The 19,857-nt window shown below is 44.6% G+C and overlaps 2 protein-coding genes across 3 annotated transcripts; one reads left to right on the top strand and one right to left on the bottom strand.

Annotated features, from left to right (window-relative positions):
- The first annotated feature begins 3,132 nt into the window (after positions 1-3,132).
- On the top strand, positions 3,133-16,214 carry Ndufaf1 (NADH:ubiquinone oxidoreductase complex assembly factor 1). Of its 2 annotated transcripts, none has more exons than XM_075961833.1 (5): positions 3,133-3,241; positions 8,714-9,360; positions 13,623-13,808; positions 14,944-15,018; positions 15,650-16,214. In XM_075961833.1, the coding sequence occupies exons 2-5, from the start codon at positions 8,788-8,790 to the stop codon at positions 15,797-15,799; spliced, it is 984 nt and encodes a 327-aa protein (XP_075817948.1). In that variant the 5' UTR covers positions 3,133-3,241; positions 8,714-8,787; the 3' UTR covers positions 15,800-16,214. The 2 variants fall into 2 exon arrangements, with proteins under 2 accessions (XP_075817948.1, XP_075817947.1); XM_075961832.1 differs by having other exon boundaries at positions 3,197-3,304.
- LOC142843832 (ragulator complex protein LAMTOR5) lies at positions 10,823-11,547 on the bottom strand. The gene has a single exon (XM_075961835.1). The coding sequence runs from the start codon at positions 11,477-11,479 to the stop codon at positions 11,204-11,206; it is 276 nt and encodes a 91-aa protein (XP_075817950.1). The 5' UTR covers positions 11,480-11,547; the 3' UTR covers positions 10,823-11,203.
- Positions 16,215-19,857: the final 3,643 nt, after the last annotated feature.

Raw genomic sequence — 19,857 nt, 5'->3', positions numbered from 1 at the left:
ATTCTGTCTGTGTGTATGCCTGCAGGCCAGAAGAGGGCACCAGACCTCATTACAGATGGTTGTGAGCCACCATGTGGTTGCTGGGAATTGAACTCAGGACCTTTGGAAGAGCAGGCAATGCTCTTAACCGCCGAGCCATCTCTCCAGCATAATAAGTTCTTTTAATCTTTTAGGGACCTCAAATCAGGTTAAAACAGATCTTTCCCAAAACCACAGAGAAGCCCTGTCTCGAAAAAACAAAAAAAAAAAAACAAAAACAAAAAAAAAACCCAAAAAACAAAAAATAGATCTTTGACTTCAGAATGGAAAAGAAATTTCAGGTCTAGCCCAGTGGTGTTTTATTAAAAATATTTTAATACAGATTTTAAAAAATTATTTATTATTTTTATTATTTATTTATTATTATTTATTATTATTAAGAGAAAGAAAGGTACTCAGAAGTGAATAAAACATATCCAAGTTCACTTAAGAGGCAGAGGCAGGGCCGGGCGGTGGTGGCGCACGCCTTTAATCCCAGCACTTGGGAGGCAGAGGCAGGTGGATCTCTGTGAGTTTGAGACCAGCCTGGTCTACAAGAGCTAGTTCCAGGACAGGCTCCAAAGCCACAGAGAAACCCTGTCTCGAAAAACCAAAACAAAAAAAACAACAAAAAAAAAAAGAGGCAGAGGCAGGTGGATCGCTGTGAGTTCAAGGCCAGCCAGGGCTGTATATTAAGACACTGTTAAAATAAAAGCTATATCCCTGCTTGGGTGCCAGCTCCTGTAACAGAGTCTCAATTAAATGTCTTAGGTTTGGGCACATGTAGTGTTTTATTGGCTTTCAAGTTCTTACTGAAAGTGTTGCTATGAAATCTGACCCCTTGCTTTAGTAGGCAAAGTTAAAGGGTGGCTGGCTGTGGAGGCACCTTGAATGGGCCTATAATTTGATGAAGTAAAACCAGAACACTGGAGTTACATAAGACATTTAGGACATTTCTTTGACTGTAAGCAGGGTTCCTACTGAGATTCCTGGACAATCTCGGGGAAAGGAGGTAGGGTTTAAGCAACTTTATTCTGGTAGAAGTCCTGATTTTCAGCTGGAGAGAAGCTTCAACCAGACTCAGATGAGCACTCCTTCCCCTTGCTATGTCTTCAGAATTTCTCCTCTCTCTATCCCGTCCTGAGTTCAATACATGTGTGCACGGCTTTCTAATGTCTCAACAAACAGTTTCTTCTTGAGTGTGGGCTGTGTATATCTTATCTCATTCACATATCTGGTGAGAGTTACAGACCTGAGGATCTAAAGAAGACAAATGATCAATGTTTCTTTGTTGATAAAAGTGACTTACGTCTGGACTTTGCTGTGGTCAGCATTTCTGGCAAGTGCTGCCCTGGGTATGACATTTCCTTGGGACAGGGACTAGAAAATCTAGATGGGTCAGTGGTTAAGAACATTTTTCAGGATTTGATTCTTGCCACTCACATGGTGGTCTGCAATCTTTTGGGGGTGGGTTCGACACAGGGTTTCCCTGAGTAGCAGTACTGGCTGTCCTGAAACTCTCTCTGTAGCCCAGGCTGACCTTGAACTCACTGAGATCTATCTGTCTCTGCTTCCTGAGTACTGGGATTAAAGATGTGTGCTACCATTACCCAGCCTGGTGGTCTACAATCTTAAGTAATTACAGTTCCATTGGATCTGATACTTTCAGAGGGTACCAAACACACATGTTGCACTTATATTTGTGCAAGACCCAGCCTGGTAAAATTAGGTGATATTCTAAAGAGATGTTTTGTGTGTCTCCATCTATCACACTGTTTGAACAATGTACCTCAAAGAAATGGGAGTTTCCCTGGGAATCTCATGTGGAGAGAAGAAACACCAATAGCCAAATGGGGAACATTTGTCTCTGGGAAACAAATTTTATACAGTTTTTACATGGAAAAACTGAGATGGAGAGACAGACTCAATTTCAACAGGACAAAACTGTTTTATTGGGACAACAAGGGCCCTCAATCTTTCCATGGGATGACGGTTGAGCATACCTAGAGAGTCTGTGGCACAGGTACACACACACCTGGGTAACTACCAGGAAGTTCCTGTTATTTTTTTGAGGTTTGACTAGGAGCAGGCTGGGTTGCTTTCTGTATCTGGACATACTGTTTCTGGAGGTGGAGCTGAACGGTCAGGCTGGGGCTAAGTCATTCTTTATGGCTAGATGTTATTACTAGATACAGCCTGGCTCAATTCCTCATGACCTGAGGCTATTACCCAGCTCCTTGTCTGACCACCTTATTGGATGAGACTGGAGCCCAATAATGATGAGTCAGTGCTGAGCAGGACCACACCTAGATTGGGCTGCTTAAATAGGTATTTCTTTCATCCTTTATTCAAACTTTGATTCCATTTCGGGACCCTAAGGACTGACTTGGGAGGTTTGCTGCACCTCTGTTCCTTTTCTCAGTGTGGCTATACTGAATAAATCTCATTTTCCACTTTAGTTTTTTTTTGTGTGTGTTTGTTTGTTTTTGAGACAAGGGTCTCTCTATGAAACCCAGACTGGCCTGTAACTCACTATTTAGACCTGAATGGCCACGAATTCAGAGATCTGTCTCCTCTGCCTCCAGAGTGCTGGAATTAAAGGTGTAAGCCACCAATGCCAGCTTCCTTTTCATTTTAATTGCCTTATTGAGGACGGGTGGCTGGTGCTGGCTTGGGACACAGGTTGTGACCCCCAAGTTGAATAACACTTTTACAGAAGTGTACACAAGGCATGCAACAGTGAACTACATGGGGCACAATTGAGAAACTCCAGGAGCTGATTGCTGTCTAGTTCCGTGGGTTTCCAAAGGCAGTTGAAGTAGAAGAGGCTTTCTGAATTCACACAGTGAACAATTCTCAATGGACTGCAGGGAAGAGGAAGCACGAGGGGCCCAGGCATCGAAAAGTGACAAGGCGTTAGCAATGCCTATATCCTATTTGAAAGACGGTGCTTGCATATGAGGGCGGGATACAAGAAGGAGAGAGAAAAGTTCGCTCACAAATGACAGGAAAATTCAGAAACCGAACACACCGGATGATTTTGTGAGCTAAAAGCCCCAGATCGTCAACCTTTAGGATCCTCCCTGGGGCCACCTGAAACACTAGTCTAAAACACCTAGCTTGAAGCGGGACCGGAAAAGTAGATGGACCTCCACCGGAAGCATGGAGAACCCGGTGGGCAAAATAGACGGACTGAGCGGAAGCCCGTGCGGGGTCTGAGAAGGTGAGCTGACTCTTCTCACCTCTGGGAACGTCAGGGTCTGGGAAGCCGAGAGAAGCCTGGCAGGTGAGGGGTGAGGAGCGAGGGGCTTCCTCCCACCGCGGCACCCGGTTTCCGGAGGCTAGGGGGCGGGGTCAGCTCTGCGCCAGCTCGGAACGCGAGCTCTGCATAGTGTTGTCTCCAGTGTCTGACCTCGAGTAATTTAATCGTGGGCTCTCCTTTTGTCTCTGTAATTGGAATAATACTAGTAGTATCCGTCTCAAGATTATTGTGGAAAGGCAATAAAAATACCCGCGGAATAGCTTCTGACACACTGTAAGCCCTAGATTTCCAGTCGTTGCTATAGGTAGTAGTAAAGTGATACTACGCTGAGCAGTGTGGATACCGTTAGCTTCGGACTGCTGTTGTCCGATTACTGGGTTTGACTCTGTTTATTACAAGAAATTATTAAACAAAACACGAATTTGTAGTATAATTAGAAAAGTAAGCCGGGCGGTGGTGGCGCACGCCTTTAATCCCAGCACTCGGGAGGCAGAGGCAGGCGGATCTCTGTGAGTTCGAGACCAGCCTGGTCTACAGAGCTAGTTCCAGGACAGGTTCCAAAGCCACAGAGAAACCCTGTCTCGAAAAACAGAAAAAAAAAAAGCTCTTCCTGCTTTTCCTCTTACACGGGGCTTTGCCTCTCCCCTCCTCTCTCTCTCTCTCTCTCTCTCTCTCCCTCTCTCTCTCTTTCCCTTTATTTCTTTCTCTCCTTGTTAATAAATTCTTATATGGCTATTAAAAAAAAAGAAAAGTAATAAGACATCTGATTGTTTGGAAATCAGGATTAAATAATTGTTACTCAAAATCGCACCATTTTTACCTGTTTACTACCTTAAGCCCTTTTCCCTCTCAAAAATTTTGCCTTAAAATTGTTATTATTTTTTTTGAAAAGGTGCCATATAATGTCCAGCCTGGCCTTGAAGCTTCTGTGTATCAGAAGATGACCTTAAACTCTTGGTCCTCGTGTCTCTACTTCCAAAGTGCTGGGTTTTATAGGCTGCACCCAAATCTGACCAGGACTTTGATATCTAAAAGGTGTTCTCCTTGCGTTAACAAGGCTTCACCTGGGAGATAGAGGTAGAAGGATCAGGAGTTCCAGACCAGCACAAGTCACTTGAGACTCTTACCAAAAAAAGAAAAAGAAATACAGAATGTCTTTGTCTGGGCACAGTAACAAACTCCTGTAATCCTATGAGATGTGACGAAAGATGAAATTGGAGTGATGGCAAATGAGACCTGATCGAGCGGTGCCCAGTACACATTGTGCAGAAGGTGGAGCCTCCGAAGGAACCTGCCTATCATCTATTAATTATTTGGTGTTGGGGATTAAATCCAGGGCTTTGTGTGTGCTCAGCATATACTCCATTGCTGAGCTATCTCTTTAAAGAAGGAGGGGGCTGGAGAGATGGCTCAGCAGTTAAGAGCACTGCTTTTCCAGAGGTCCTGAGTTCAATTCCCAGCAACCAAATAGTGGCTCACAGCCATCTGTAATGGGATCAGATTCTTTCTTCTGGTGTGCATGAAGACAGCACTCCTATACATACATACATGAATAAAGAAAAGAAAAGAAGAAATAACCAGACTTGTGCTCTGTGCCTCTCTAGAAGCTGTGGCGATGTGAAGGGTGCGGTAATCTGAGAGAGAGGACCCGCCTGATGTATAGAGTGAGGAAGGAGGTCATGCTGGAAACACGACTAGGTCTCTGTTGTAGTTGAAGTGACCTGGGTGGTCCTTTTGATCATGTCTGGAGAAGGTTCCACTCCAGTTCAGGCTGACCTACAGCCTCTTAAATAGCCCAAGATGTCCTGAAACTCATGTAGCTCATGCTAACCTTCACCTTATGATGCTCCTGCCCAGGCTTTCCAAATGCCAGGTTATGGGCACATTCTGCTATGCTTGGCTGTGGGTACCATTTGATTCAGAGTCAGTCACTAACAGGTGGGTGAGATTGTTGAGGACCTAAAATTTATTATGATTATTATTATTACTGTGTGGGGGTTGTTGGGTAATTTTTTGGAATAAGTTCTCTCCTTCCACCTTTCTGTGGATCCCAGGATCCAACTTAGGTTGTCAGGTGTGCAGGGCCAGCACTTTTCCTGGTAAGTCATCTTACCAGCCACTCAATCCCTCTTTTTTTTTTAAAGATTTATTTATTTATTTATTACATGTACAGTGTTCTGCTTGCATGTATGGTTGTAGGCCAGAAGAGGGCACCAGATCTCACTACAGATGGCTGTGAGCCACCATGTGGTTGCTGGGAATTGAACTCAGGACCTCTGGAAGAGCAGCCAGTGCTCTTAACCTCTGAGCCATCTCTCCAGCCCAACACCCAATCCCTCTTAATCTTTTTTTTTTTTTTTAGTGTTTATTGGGGTTTGCCTACATGTATGAGGGTGTCAGAAGTCCTGGAACTGGAGTTATAGACAGGTGAGAGCTGCCATGTGGGTGCTGGGAATTGAACCTGGATCCTTTGGAAGAGCAACCAGATTGCTGAACAATCTCTTCAGCACCACCACCCCCCCGTCGGGGGCTAGCCTCGACAAAAATACCTTTCTCCAGAGTAGAGGCACGGAAATTTAGAAATACAGTAAAGAATATGAAGACGCAAATGAAAATAATAAAATGGAGAAACACATAGGACCCCCCATTAAAATTTCTTGTTTGTTGCCATGAACTGACTGGTGCTGGAGACTTTTGTTTAGTGTTGTTTTGTGGTGCTGGAGATGAAGTCCACGAATTGCACATGCTTGGCAAGGATTCTCCCCAGTCTCAGGTCTTAGATCTTTGCTTTTATATATATTGGACTGATCTCTGGGATTGGGACAGGAGAAAGACAAGCTAGCATTGTATGTTTTATTTCCTCTCAGGACTGGCTGGAAAGGGAGGGAAGAAGGGCTGTTTTGCCTTTCTGGTTTACTCAGTAAGTGTTGGGGTTACGGGCAAAGTTGTTACTTCATTAGAACCATGGGAGTAATTGCCACTGTCTTAAAGCAAGCAGCCATATCTAGCGAAAGGACTCGAGGCCAGGGTTTCAGTTCCAGTTTGAATAGTGGACAACGTTGTGACTTTAGGCAGATCTCTTGGTGTGTTTCCTGCAGAGAGGAGATACCTCACTGGTTTGCTTCACAGGACTCTTAAAAATTATTTGTGATCTGGGCAGTGGTGGCACACACCTTTAATCCCAGCACATGGGGGGCAGAGACCGGTGGATCTCTGTGAATTCTAGGCCAGCCTGGTCTACAGAGCGAGTTTCAGGACAGGCTCCAAAGCTACAGAGAAATCCTGTCTCGAAAAACAAAACAAAAAAATATCAACAACAGGGGGCTGGAGAGATGGCTTTTTGGAAGAGCATTGCCTGCTCTTCCAAAGGTCCTGAGTTCAATTCCCAGCAACCACATGGTGGCTCACAACCATCTGTAATGAAGTCTGATGCCCTCTTCTGGCCTGCAGGCATACACACAGACAGAATATTGTATACATAATAAGTAAATAAATTTTTTTGTTTTTTTTTGTTTGTTTGTTTTTCGAGACAGGGTTTCTCTGTAGCTTTGGAGCCTGTCCTGGAACTCCCTTTGTAGACCAGGCTGGCCTTGAACTCACAGAGATCCACCTGCCTCTGCCTCCCGAGTGCTGGGATTAAAGGTGTGCGCCACCACCGCCCGGCATAAATAAATATTTTTAAAAAATATCAACAACAAAAAATATTATGAGCCAGTGGTGGTGGAAACGCCTTTAATCCCAGCACTCAGGAGGCAGAGGCAGGTGAATTTCTGAGTTTGAGACTAGCCTAGACTACAGAGTGAGTGCCAGGACAGCCAAGGCTACATAGAAAAACCTTGTCAAAAAAAAATCCAATACATAAATAAGTATTATTTATGTTATGCATGTATGCATAATGGATGTTTCTGGGCACGTGTGCTGTGACGTGGTGTGGAGGACAGAGAACAGTTTTGTGGCTCTAGTTCTCTCCTTCCACTTTTATGTCGGTTCTGGGAATTAACTCAAGTTGCCTGGCTTACCCAACAAGCATCTTTGTCCCCTGAGTCATCTTACCAGCCCTTGTCTCATGTGAGTCTTATGTGGATTAAATGAGATGATAAATGTCAGAAAATCTCTAAGTATTAACAATGAAGTTTAAATGTGGTGGTATTATTTAGGCCTACCATCTTTCTTTTTCTTTCTTGGTTTTTGGTTCTTCAAAACGGTATTATATTGCCTGGCTTGAACTTGTTATGTAGCCAAAGATGACTTCCTGATCCTATTGCTTCTACCTGCCCAATGCTTGATTACAGCCCTTCACCACCCTGCTTACCTATACTTTTGAGGTGCTCAGATAATAACACAAGGGCAGGCCTTGGCCTCAAGTCTGTTAGACACGAAGATCTTGGGAATCTCATGAAGTGTACTGAGTCAGAGAACCTCTTTGTGGCTGTCGTTCCATCTCGTCCTCAGAAGAAACTCTCAGATAGGTAGGGCTTAATTCCTGAGGAAAAAGAGGACTCAGAAGATCACCTGGTTTCGGAGAGGGCAAACCGCTTCATTGGTTTAGAATGTGAAGCCTAAGTGCTCCAGTGTTCACAGCCTGTGGGTAAGCAGCACCCGGTTCCTCTCCAGCTCTCTGATTCTGCAGTGCTCACCACAGGCCCTCTTTTTACAGATATAGCACTCAGGTCCAAATCGTTTGGCCCAGGCTCTAGACTGAATTACTTGAGTATTTACTTTTTAGGACCTATTGCTTCTTTAAAACTCCAGAAGAAAAAAAAATAATAAATTAAAACCCCAAGAAAAAGCTGCCTTAAAGTTGGCACGACCTCTTGAGGCAGCTGTGGCACATGCTTGAGTTATTTGGGGTTGATCATCAGTTCTGTGAAGCCGGGGCTTTGCTTTCGGTCATGTTGGTTGTTATTTGTTTAGCGATGGGGTTGCATGTAGCCAACTGTCCCTGAACTCACCATGCAGCTGAGATCGACTTTATTTTATTTTTTTAAAATATTTATTTGTTATGTATACAATATTCTGTCTGTGTGTATGTCTGCAGGCCAGAAGAGGGCATCAGACCTCATTACAGATGGTTGTGAGCCACCATGTGGTTGCTGGGAATTGAACTCAGGACCTTTGGAAGAGCAGGCAATGCTCTTAACCACTGAGCCATCTCTCCAGCCCCTGAGATCGACTTTAAATTCCTGATCATCCTGCCTTTTTCTCCCAAGTGCTAAGGTTACAGGCATGTGTCTCCATACTGAAGTATAGTGACACTCTTTTTTTTCTTTTTTTTTGCAATGCACAGGATAGTATTCTACTTCTAAAAGCTACTGCTGAATGAACTGGGGGAGGGGAGCCTATGAATTACACAATACATGGTCTCTGTTGAGTTTGAGCTTCTGATCCATTCATTTGTAGCTCTGCTGGTGACCAGTGTGTCTTTTGTTACAGGTGGAATTGCGCCAGTCACTGAAGCTCATTTTCTCAGCCCACGGAAATTTTTACATTTTGATTTTTGCCTTACAATGGCTTCCATTCACAAATTACTGGCTGGTACTTATATTCATAGAAACTTCCTGAAGCCAAGGGCTGCCTTGCATCCATTTATGGGTATTCTCTCCGTAGACTATTCTTCCAGTCATCTTCAGAAACCGGTGGCTTCTGCTGACAGAGTCTCCCAGCAGAAGTCTGAAGAGGTTTTACAAGAGGACCACCACAAAGACGTTGCTGTGGATATCACTTCCCCTGACAAGGCATCCGAGCACAGTTTTGATAAAGCGATCAGAGAGGAAGCAGTGGAGCACCTCAGGCGCCTGAAGAATGAAATTGTGGCTCACTGGATAGGCCCAGAAGGCCGCCCACTACGAGAGGTCCTAATGGAGCAAGCCCAGGTTGTCTGGCAGTTTCGTGAGAAAGAAGATTTGGAGAAGTGGATGGTGACTTCTGATAAGACAATCGGAGGCAGGAGTGAGATATTCTTGAAGATGGCCAAGAACAACCAGAGTGCTCTGGTCTTTGGAACTCTGAGCTCTGAGGCCCCTCAGGATGGAGACAGTAGCCAGAGTGGCTACTGTGCCATGCTATCCAGGGTTCGAAGGGTAGGCGAGACCTGGAAGTCAGTTTTCTAGTGTTTGGTTGTAGTATGAACTATAACAGCTTGCTTTTCTGTAAATGAACACATATGTTTTGTTATATTCTGCATCTTGCCTCTATATAGGGATAAATAACTACTTGGCCTGAGTGTAAAACGGGGCAGTCCTTGTTTCTGGGCACGGTTTTGAGTCTGAGAAGATTGCTGTGTATCTGAGGAATCCTGAGAAAATAGACTTTGAAAGGTGTCTGGGGAGATTTACATCTACAGCTTGGATGAAGCAGGGGCTTCTTGTGGCCTTTGTTTTTGGTTTTGAGACAGGGTCTCCTGCCTTTCAGGCTGGCCTTGAACTAATTGTGTACCTGAGGATGACCTTGAGCTCCTGCTGCTCCCGCCTAGACCTAAATCATAGGACTAAGGGGGTGTACCACTGTGTCTGGTACAGGTCTTAATATTTGACATTACTATGCTGGGGGCTGGGGAGATGGCTCAGTCAGTGTAGTGCCTGCCATGCAGGCTTGAGGACCTGAGTTTGGATCTCCAGCACACATAGAAGAAGCTGCATGTGGCATCATGCTCCTACACATCACAAACGACCACATGTAAATGTTTAATATGTAACTGTTGTTATTTCACTGTGTCTGCGTTATGCTAAATGCAGACACATACTAGTGTCCCTGACTCTAGCACCATGTGGTCCATTCTAGCCTTTCATCTCTTATTTGTGACTTCCCTAGCAGTGAGAAATCTTCATCCTCTCACCATCTGCTTACTTATTAATCCAACCCCAGTAAATATAAGTGCAGTTTTATAATTTCTATAGTATGCTGGGCGGTGGTGGCACACACCTTTAATCCTAGCACGGGGGGGGGGGGGGTGCGGCAGAGGCAGGACAGGCTCCAAAGCTACACAGAGAAACCCTATTTCCAAAATCAAAAACAAACAACAACAACAATAACAAAAATTTTTTTGTAGTTGTATTGCCCAAATTAGTCTTGAATTCCTGGGCTTAAGTGATCTCCCAGTTCTACCTCCTAAGCAGAGTAAGTTCAGGGCCAGCCAAGGAAAATGAGTGAGACCATATCTCAAAATAAAAGTCTTGGGTGTAAAGCTGGGCAGTGGTGGTGCATGCCTTTAATTCCAGAACTCGGGAGGCAGAGGCAGGTGGATCTCTGTGAGTTCGAGGCCAGCCTGGCTTACAAAGTGAGTTCTAGGACAAGGGCTACAGAGAAACCCTGTTTCAAAAAAACAAAAGAAAAGAAAAACCTTGGGTGTAGGAGTGCGTTCTTGTAATTACTGCATTTGGGAGGAGCCAGAAGTATTGGAGTTATGCAGTGAGTTGTGGGCTATAGGAGGCCCTGTCTCAGAGAACTGACAAGTCAAAGCAGGGCCCTCTACCCAGTCAGTACTCCATGTTACAAAACAACAGCAAACAGAGCAATGTTTGTTTGTTTTAGTTTTTTTATAAATTTTTGGTTTTTTTTTCCCTCTGAACCAATTTATTGACCACAGCAAAGTTCTATATACAAAGGGACCTGGACCTTGGTGACAAATGCCTATTCCTAGGATGCAGGACTTTGAAGCAGGAGGACCACACGTTTGAGACCAGTTCTTTCAATGTTGGGCTGCACTACTGGACTGCAGTAACTGTCCCCAAAGAGCAAATGACAAACGCCCAAACAAAACTACGATCCTTTCTAACTGATATCTTGGAAACGGGTTGTCATAAATAAGAAAAGTCCACATCGGACATTCGGGGAATGGCCTAACTTCTGGAACTTTACTAGTTTTTACAAGTTAACACAGGTAGGACTGAACCCCTATGTCGGGTGGCTGGAGAACACGAGATGTCACGAGGCCATTTTGTGCACTGCCACTGTGATGCCATCGTGCTTCTGGATCATAATGTTCCCATTATCTGATTCTAAACAGACCACAGGAATATCAGTGGGGTCAGAGGTTAGCTTAGATGCTTGCTGAGCTAGAACGGATATCACTCTGGCATGCTCATCTGACAGGGTACCACGACAGCCCAGATTAAGTCCTTGTGAGTCTGTGCACAGGACTCCAACAATGGATGGATTCTTCATTGTGTCCTCCAAATGCTGTTCCAAAGTCGCCTCCATCCTGCCCGCTATCCGCCCCGGTCCTAGACCCCGCAGCAAAACGCTTCCTGCTTCACCGAAAGCCTCAGTCACGTCAAATTTTTGGTTTTTTTGAGACAGGGTCTCTCTATGCAACAGCTATGGCTGTTCTGGAACTCACTTTGTAGATCAAGCTGGTCTCAAACAGAGGTCCACCTGCCTCTGCCTCCCAAGTCCTGAGATTGAATGTGCTTGCTGAGAACACAGTATTTAAACACACAGTTTCTTTTACGTCTTAGGTTTCAGTCCCTGTCAGCCTCTGACTACTGTGGATATATACTGGCTTGTTTCAGGGCTGCCTGGACAGGCCTGTGCTTTAACTTGAGCCATAGGCTATGGATGTTTGGATGCTATGCATTAGAAGAGCAAATGCAGGAATAGTATTAGACTCTCTGTAAAATAGTGGGAAAAGAAAGCGATGTGTTCTTTTAGATGTAACTAGTGACAAATTTGTTTCTTCCATCCCCCCAAAACTGCATGTAGTTTTGGTCAGTCAGAGTAGAAAATAATTCTATGGCCAAACACCCTCCCCACCCTATGAAATAATGAAACTAGTAGATGATGTTTTTGTTTGTTTTTAAGATAGAATTCCCCTATGTAGCTCAGGCTAAGCCTTAGACTCACATCATGTTGCCTACCTCGGCACCCTAAGCACTGGGCTCACTGATGTTTGTTAGTGTTGTCCAGTGCTGGCGCTAAGCACTTGTGTACATCTCTACTTAGCCCTTAAAACAATCCTGGGAAATGAGATCATCCCAGTGTTACTGTGAGGCGCTGAGGCTTTGGGTGGTGATTCACTCAGTTACAGCTAGTCAGAGCGAGTGAGAATTAGTTCTGTCTGAGCATCCACGCCTTGACACCCAGTTGTCCTTGAGAGTGCTGTAAAGTAATCGAATGCATATAGAAATGCACACTTAATTCCTTTTCTGCCCTGTGTAGAGACAGAGTCTTACTCTGGAGCTGCCCTGGTGGCCTCAGTCTCAGGAATCTCTTGCCTCAGCAGCCGTAGTGTAGGATTACAGGCAGGTGCCACCACACCTAGACCTAAAGTCCCACTTTTGAAGAGAGTGACAATGAGGCAGGTAAACACAGATTTGGGGCTAAGGGGCTAAGCGGTGCTTGTAGTGATTCCCTGAGTACTCAGTTGTCTGTGAATGAGTAAGACATCCTGATAATATATCTATATCGTAGGGCTGTGAGGAGGATTAAAGAAAATTATGCATGTAAATCGCTTGAATGGATGCTAGCTATTATTATTGTGTGTGTGTGTGTGGAGAGAGAGAGAGAGAGAGAGAGAGAGAGAGAGAGAGAGAGAGAGAGAGAAAGAGGGAATGTGGAGGAGTTAGAGTGTCTTCCTGTAGCACTGTCTGCCTTGTTTTTTTGAGACAAGGTCTCCCCTGAACCTGGAGCTCACTGGGTTTTTTTTTTTGTGTGTGTAGACTGTCTGGCCAGCGAGCCCTCGGGTCTCCCCTGAACCTGGAGCTCACTGGTTTTTCTTTTGTCTAGACTGTCTGGCCAGTGAGCCCTCGGGTCGGCCTCTCCCAGTGAGTGCTGGTGGATGTGGCCACACCTAGTTTTATATGTGGGTGCTGGAGATCTGAACTCAGGTCCTTACACTTTTGCAGCAAGCACTGAACCATCTTCCCAGCCTCTTGGTTTTTAAAACTTGAGCTTGATTTTGGGTGGGGTAAGACAGTTGTTATAAAATGGGCCACTTAGAAACCATTGTTCCTTAAAACCAGGGAGGAAAAGTACACTAATTTCCATTCAGCAAGTACAAATGACTGTCACCTGGAAGCATTGTCCTGGTTTAATCATGCCTTGAACATTGCCTTAGAAACATGTCAGTATTTTCTTCATATGTCTATATTTGGTAATCAAATATTGGTTTATTTGACTCCTTGTGGTAGAGAATATACATGGAATGCCCTGTGGTGTTGGCAAGATGGCTCAGCTGCTGCTGAGCCTGAAGACCCAAGTTCAATCTCTGGAACTCACACGGAGAAAGGAAAGACTAGCAGATGTTGTCCGCTGGCGTCCATATATGCACCCCAATAATAAACAATGCTGCTGACTGACAATGGTGATGGCTCGTGCTAAAGGAATTTAACTTTCTGTACTTCAGGGTTCTTTCGAGAGGAGGCTGTCTTACGATTGGTCCCGGTTCAATACTTTGTATCTCCGAGTCCGTGGGGATGGCCGGCCTTGGATGGTGAATATCAAGCAAAGCACAGACTTTATCCAGAGAAAAAGTCAAATGTACAGTTACTTCATGTTCACCCGTGGGGGACCCTACTGGCAGGAAGTCAAGGTAAATTTCAATTCTTCACTGTTAGGAAAATAGGGGTCTATTGAAAATATGGCTACATTGTGTCATGCTAATCATTTTTTAAAATTTTTTATTTATTTTAATTTTAGCATTAGTGTTTTGTCTGCTTGTACATTTGTGTGAGGGTTTCTGATCCTCTGAAACTGGAGTTACAAGTTTGAAGTGCCATGTGGGTGCTGAGAATTGAACATGGGGTCCTCTGGAAGAGCAGCTGGTGCTCTTAACCACTAAGTCATATCTTCAGCCCATACTAATCATTCTTTTTTTTTTCATACTAATCATTCTTATATAAAATAGAGGCAGAATGAGTAGAAGTAAGAGGACCTGGGGAGAGATTTAAAGGACAAATGGGTTTTTTGTTTTGTTTTGTTTTATCATTAATAAAAATGAGCCAGCCTGGGCGGTGGTGGCGCACACCTTTAATCCCAGCACTTGGAGGCAGAGGCAGGTGATGTCTATGATTTTGAGGCCAGACTGCCCTATTAGTGAGTTCCAGGACAGCTAGGACCTACATAAAGACCCCCTAACTAAAATAGATAGGTAGATAGATAGATAGATAGATAGATAGATAGATAGATAGATAGATAGATAGATAGATAGAAAAATAAATTTATGTATGTATGTGTCTTAGTTTGGGTTCCCATTGTTGTGATGAAACACCATGACCCAAAGCAATATTGGGAGGAAAGGGTTTATTTCACTCACACTTCCATGTCACTGTTCATCATCAAAAGCAGTGAGGGCAGGAACTCAAGCAGGGCTGGCATCTGTCATCTTTTCCTTCCCTCTTCTAAGCAGCTGGGATTCACAGGCATGCTATGCTGGCTGGACTGTTGGCTGGCTATCGTGTGTGTATTTGTCTTTGGTCTAAGGTAAAGTAGTAAAATGCTTCCTAAGACCCCAGGCTCAATCTATATCACTACAAAAACAAAACCCTCAGGAAACTTAGTTTTAATCTAAAGAGTCAACCATTTCCTATACCTGTCTTTTTCAACTTATGAATTTACCTACTTACTGAAATAGTCTTGTGCTGTTTCTTGTGTGTTTAGCAGACTGGGGAGGACTATTCCTCAAATAGCCATGCTTCAGCTCTGAAGTAATTTGTCTCTTTTCTCAGATTCCTTTCTCCAAATTCTTCTTCTCAAATCAAGGAAGGGTACGAGATGCCCAGGGCCCACTCGTCCTTGACAAGGTAATGTTCTCCACTGAGAACAATGTCTTCTTTAGTGAAATACAGTGGCTGTCGGTCCAACTCAGTCTTTTTGGCAAGGGTTGCAGAGGAAAGATTAAAGTTCCTATTCAGGCTTCTCTGTTGGGACAGACGCTGCCTGAGACCTCCATCCTGAGGAGCTAGCTGCCTCTGTTAGAACCGACACTACCTTGGACCTCTGGGAGGTGTTAGCGTGGTCTTTTCAGCAGGCTTTGTTTTACTTTAGCTGTATAATAAGAGCTCAGAAGAACTTTAAGGAGACTCTGTTAAGAGTCTATGCTGTACTGACTGTCTAAGTGGATGACTCAAAGGAGAGAAGACAGGAAGTAAAACGTGTGGTCGGGAGGAGCAGTCGCTTAACTGTGCTGGGACATCCTGCACATCCCAGCCCTTGAAAGTTGAAGGCAGGAGGATCAGGAGTTCAGCGCCAGCTTGGGCTACATGCAACCCTATCTAGAAAAAAATGAACGCAGTCTTGTATTGTACTTCTCTAGTATAGCAAACAAAGAGTATAACGTGCCGATAGTGTGGTCTATTACAGGGTTCCCTCGAGGAAGAACATGGCTGCCTCAGTGCATGAGATTCTAACCCATTTCTCTTATTTTTCATTTAGATCTCTTCTATAGGATTCACCCTGGCAGATAAGGTGGATGGACCGTTCTTTCTGGAAATAGATTTTATTGGTGTGTTTACTGATCCCGCCCATACAGAAGAATTTGCTTATGAGAATTCTCCAGCTATTAGCCCAGGACTTTTCAAATAGAGAACTGGGGGCAGACGAGTAAAATTGAGTAGTGGTCACAAAATAAAAAAATAAAGCTTTCAAACTGGCTAGGCTCCCACCAAGCCAGCACATTGCGTAGGATCAAAACCGCGTGCCATTGTCCTTGGCGTCTCATCAGCCCTCATTTTGGATGTTCACCTTCCTAGATATGGACGGAGGGGGGAGGACCTAGGACTTACCACAGGACAGGGAACCCTGACTGCTCTTTGGACTGGAGAGGGAGGGGGAGAGGAGTGGGGGGAAGGGGAGAGGGGTGGGAGGAGGGAGAGAAGAGTGGGAGGAGGGGGAGGGAAATGGGAGGTTGGGAGGAGGTGGAAATTTGTTTTTTTTTTTTTATTCTCCTTTTATCAATAAAAAAAACAAAAAAATAAATAAAGCTTTTCTGTCTCCCACCTCCCTGCAACCTTTTTCTGCTGTGCTGGGCATAGGGTAAGAAGGCCAGTGAAAGAACACCCTGGCCTTGAGACCAGAGCCAAGGAAACACACCCTGCCCATAACCAACTCAGGAACTGAAGTTCAGCCAACCGCTGAGCATGAAAACAATCCCTGAATACAAAATCCAACTAATCTGAGTTTGTCCCAAACTCAGGAATTGAGACCCTACCAACCCACATCACCTTGGAAAGTTCTACCCTTAAGAACCCTAGATTGCCGGGCTCCAAAGCTACAGAGAAACCCTGTCTCAAAAAACAAAAAAAAAACAAAAAAAAAAAAAAAAAAAAGAACCCTAGATAAGCCCTGTGCCTGTTCAGTTTGGGGCTGGCTTTTTTCTACCCTGGCAGAGGCGGACACCCTCCTGGATTCCTCCCTCCCAATAAACTTGAGTGAGGTTTGTTGTGATGACTTTCTTTCTCCAGAGCAGAGTGGAACTCTAACAGCTTCACCCTCGCTGGGCCTGGCTGGCCCCTGCTGAAGCAGTCATTACACTCCCGTTGGGGAAATCTTTCCTGGAGCAACGGCTGTAACACTTTGCTGGAACCCACCCCAACGGAATAGAGCTGTAACACTTCCTTTGGGTTACCTTTCTTTCCTAGCTGTAGGTATTCCTTGGCTTCTGACTACCAAGTCACCTTTCCCTTAAGAGCTTTAACACTTGCACTAGGAACCGAAATTGAACCCAGGGCCTCATGTATGTTAGGCAAACCTGAGCTATGTTCTTGTCCCCAAAATGAGTACTTTTTCCCCCTTTGTTTTGCTTTATTTTGTTGTTGTTTTTTGAGACAGGGTTTCTCTATGTAGCCCTGGCTGTCCTAGAACTCACTCTGTAGACCAGACTGCCTTGAACTCACAGAGATCCACCTGCCTTTGCCCCCCAAATGCTAGGCTAAGAGATGTGCACCACCCCCCACCCCCGGCTGGCTGAGCATTTGTTTAATGGCAGCACGTGTTGTACACATTCCTTACGGTTAAATGCTGTTGCTAAGGGAGAGCAGGTAAGAAGAACCCAGCATGAAACCAGGGCTGGGTTTTAGCTGTGGAGGCGCACAGTGAAAGGAATGCATTTTCCAGAAAGTTCCTGAACGAGCATGTCCTATAAGGAGGCAGCTTTCAAAGGAGGCATCTCTGGGGCAGTTTTGGTTGATCTTATTTCACTCTGCCCTCCTGTTTCCAAACTGACCTTGGAGGGAAGGAGTCTGCTAAATAATTTGAAGATAAAACGCCATGGAAGTCACTGGAAAATGGGATAGCTCAGTAGAGAGCTTGCTTCCAAAGACATGAACTTACTTTCAGGGGCTTCTTACATAACTTGCCAACAGGAGAGATAGACTGTGGGTGCTAAAGGGTCTTGTTCATTTAAAAACGTGAGCCTCAGAGATGGCTTGGTAGGTAAGACCTGTAGTGATATGGAGCGGCGGGGCTGCGTCCCCAACACCCCAGCCGCCTGCACGGCTAGCTTTACCCGAAATAATTACACAGACGCTGTATTCTTTTAATCACTGCTTGGCCCTTAGCTCTAGCCCTTACTGGCTAATTCTGATATCCCAATCAACCCATCTCTAACAATCTGTGAGCACCGGTCTTACTGGGAAGATTCTAGTTCAGAGCTTCATCGCGTGTGTCTGCCCAGGAGCCGGGAGCATGGCGTCTCTCCTGAGGCGTCTGCTCCCGAGAGGAGAGCTGTCGGGTCTGACCTCACTTCCTCTTCCTCCCAGCATTTTGTTCTGTTTACTCCTCCCACCTATCTCCTAACCAATGAGAGCCAAGCAGTTTCTTTTAATTTAACCAATGACCTTCCTCCATCAAAGACCTACTGCTCCAACAGAGTACCCAGGCTCTGTTCCCAGCACCCACAAGCATCTGTAACTGGAGTTCTAGGGGAACTGAAGTCCTCTTCTGGCCTCCACAGGCACCAGTCACAAACATGGTACACAGATATACATGCAGTCAAAACACCCATGCATATTAAATAACTTTTTTTTTTTTGGTTTCTCAAGACAGGGTGTCTGTGTAACCCTGTCTCTCATGAAAGTTTGTGGACCAGGCTGGCCTCAAACTCAAGAGATCCGTCTGCCTCTGCCTTCCGAGTGCTGGAATTAAAGGTGTGTACCACTACCACCTGGCTTAAATGAAAAAAAAAATTTTTTTTAAAGATTTATCTATTTTTTATGTATACAGTATTCTGCCTGTATGTTTTGGATGCCAGAAAACAGCACCAGATCTCATTATAGATGGTTGTGAGCCACCATGTGATTGCTGGGAATTGAACTCAAGATCTCTAGAAGAGCAGCCAGTGCTCTTAACCTCTGAGCCATCTCATCAGCCCTTAAATTAAAAATTCTTAAAGACATATTTTTATTTTATGTGAACTGTGGTTTTGCCTGCCTGTATTGTCTATGTACTGTGTGTACAGTGCCCGTGACAGCAGGAAGAGGGTATTGGATGCCCTGGAACTGGAATTACAGACTGCTGAGAACCAGAGCACCCTAGGAGACACAATTCCAAGTAGGATATTTAAGAGCATTTTTAGCACCTCTCCTAATGCCCATTTTATATATTTATATGTAATAACTCTTAAATTTTAGAAGCTAGGCTGTGGTAATGCACACCTTTAATCCCAGCACTTGGGAGGCAGGATCAAACCAATTTCTGTGAGTTAAGAGGCCAACCTGGTGTACAGAGCTTGTTCCAGGACAGCCAGGGCTTCACAGAGACCCTGTCTCAACCTCCTCACCGCCCCCCCCCCCAATTTTTCTATTCAAAAATCAATTTTGAGTATCTTCATTTTAATCTCTTATAAGAGAGTCAGACATGAACTATATCTTCATTTAAACCTTTGGTTTCTTTCAGCAGTGTTTTATATTTAACATATAAATCTTCACTATATTTTGAATATGAAATGGCTCTCAAAGGCCCATGTCCTAAAGGTTTGATTCTTGTCTGAGGTATTATGGGGTGTGATAGATCCTTTGGAAATTGTAGGGCATTGTTTTTGTTATTTTGAGACAGGGTCTCACTATATAGCTTTGGCTGGCCTGGAGCACACTATATAGACCAGGCTGGCCTTAAACAATCCTGTCTCTTTGCCCCAAGTGCTGTGATTAAAAGTATGAGCCACCATTAGTGGTTTAAATGGGAGTGGCTCCCAGAGACTCATATATTTGAATACTTGGTCCCCAGTTGGTGGAACTGTTTGGGAAGGATTGGGAGATGTGGCTTTGGTGAGGAGGTGTGTCACTGGGGGTGAACTTAGACGTTTAAAAAACCTTAGGCTCTCTCTGCCTCCTATTGTGAATAAGGATGTAAGTAAGCTCTCAAGTCCTGCACCAGGAACATGCCACCATGCCTGCCTGCCTTGCTCAATGCTCCCCACCGTGGCCGTCATGGACTCCAATGACTGGAACTGTGAGCCCCAAACTGAACATTTTCTAGGAGCCTTGGTCATAGTGTTTTGTCACAGCAATCAAAAAGTAACATAAGATGCCACTACACCCAGTTAGTTTATTATTTTTTTAAGATTTAATTTTCAGGTCAGGCGATAGGGGCACATTCCTTTTGTCCCAGCACTTTGGAGACAGAGGCAGGAGGATCTCTGAGGA

This window comes from Microtus pennsylvanicus, chromosome 2 (assembly GCF_037038515.1).
Source record: "Microtus pennsylvanicus isolate mMicPen1 chromosome 2, mMicPen1.hap1, whole genome shotgun sequence".
Lineage (NCBI taxonomy): Eukaryota > Metazoa > Chordata > Mammalia > Rodentia > Cricetidae > Microtus > Microtus pennsylvanicus.
The sequence above is the reverse complement of the archived record's forward strand: the minus strand, read 5'-3'. Positions and strand labels throughout refer to the sequence as shown.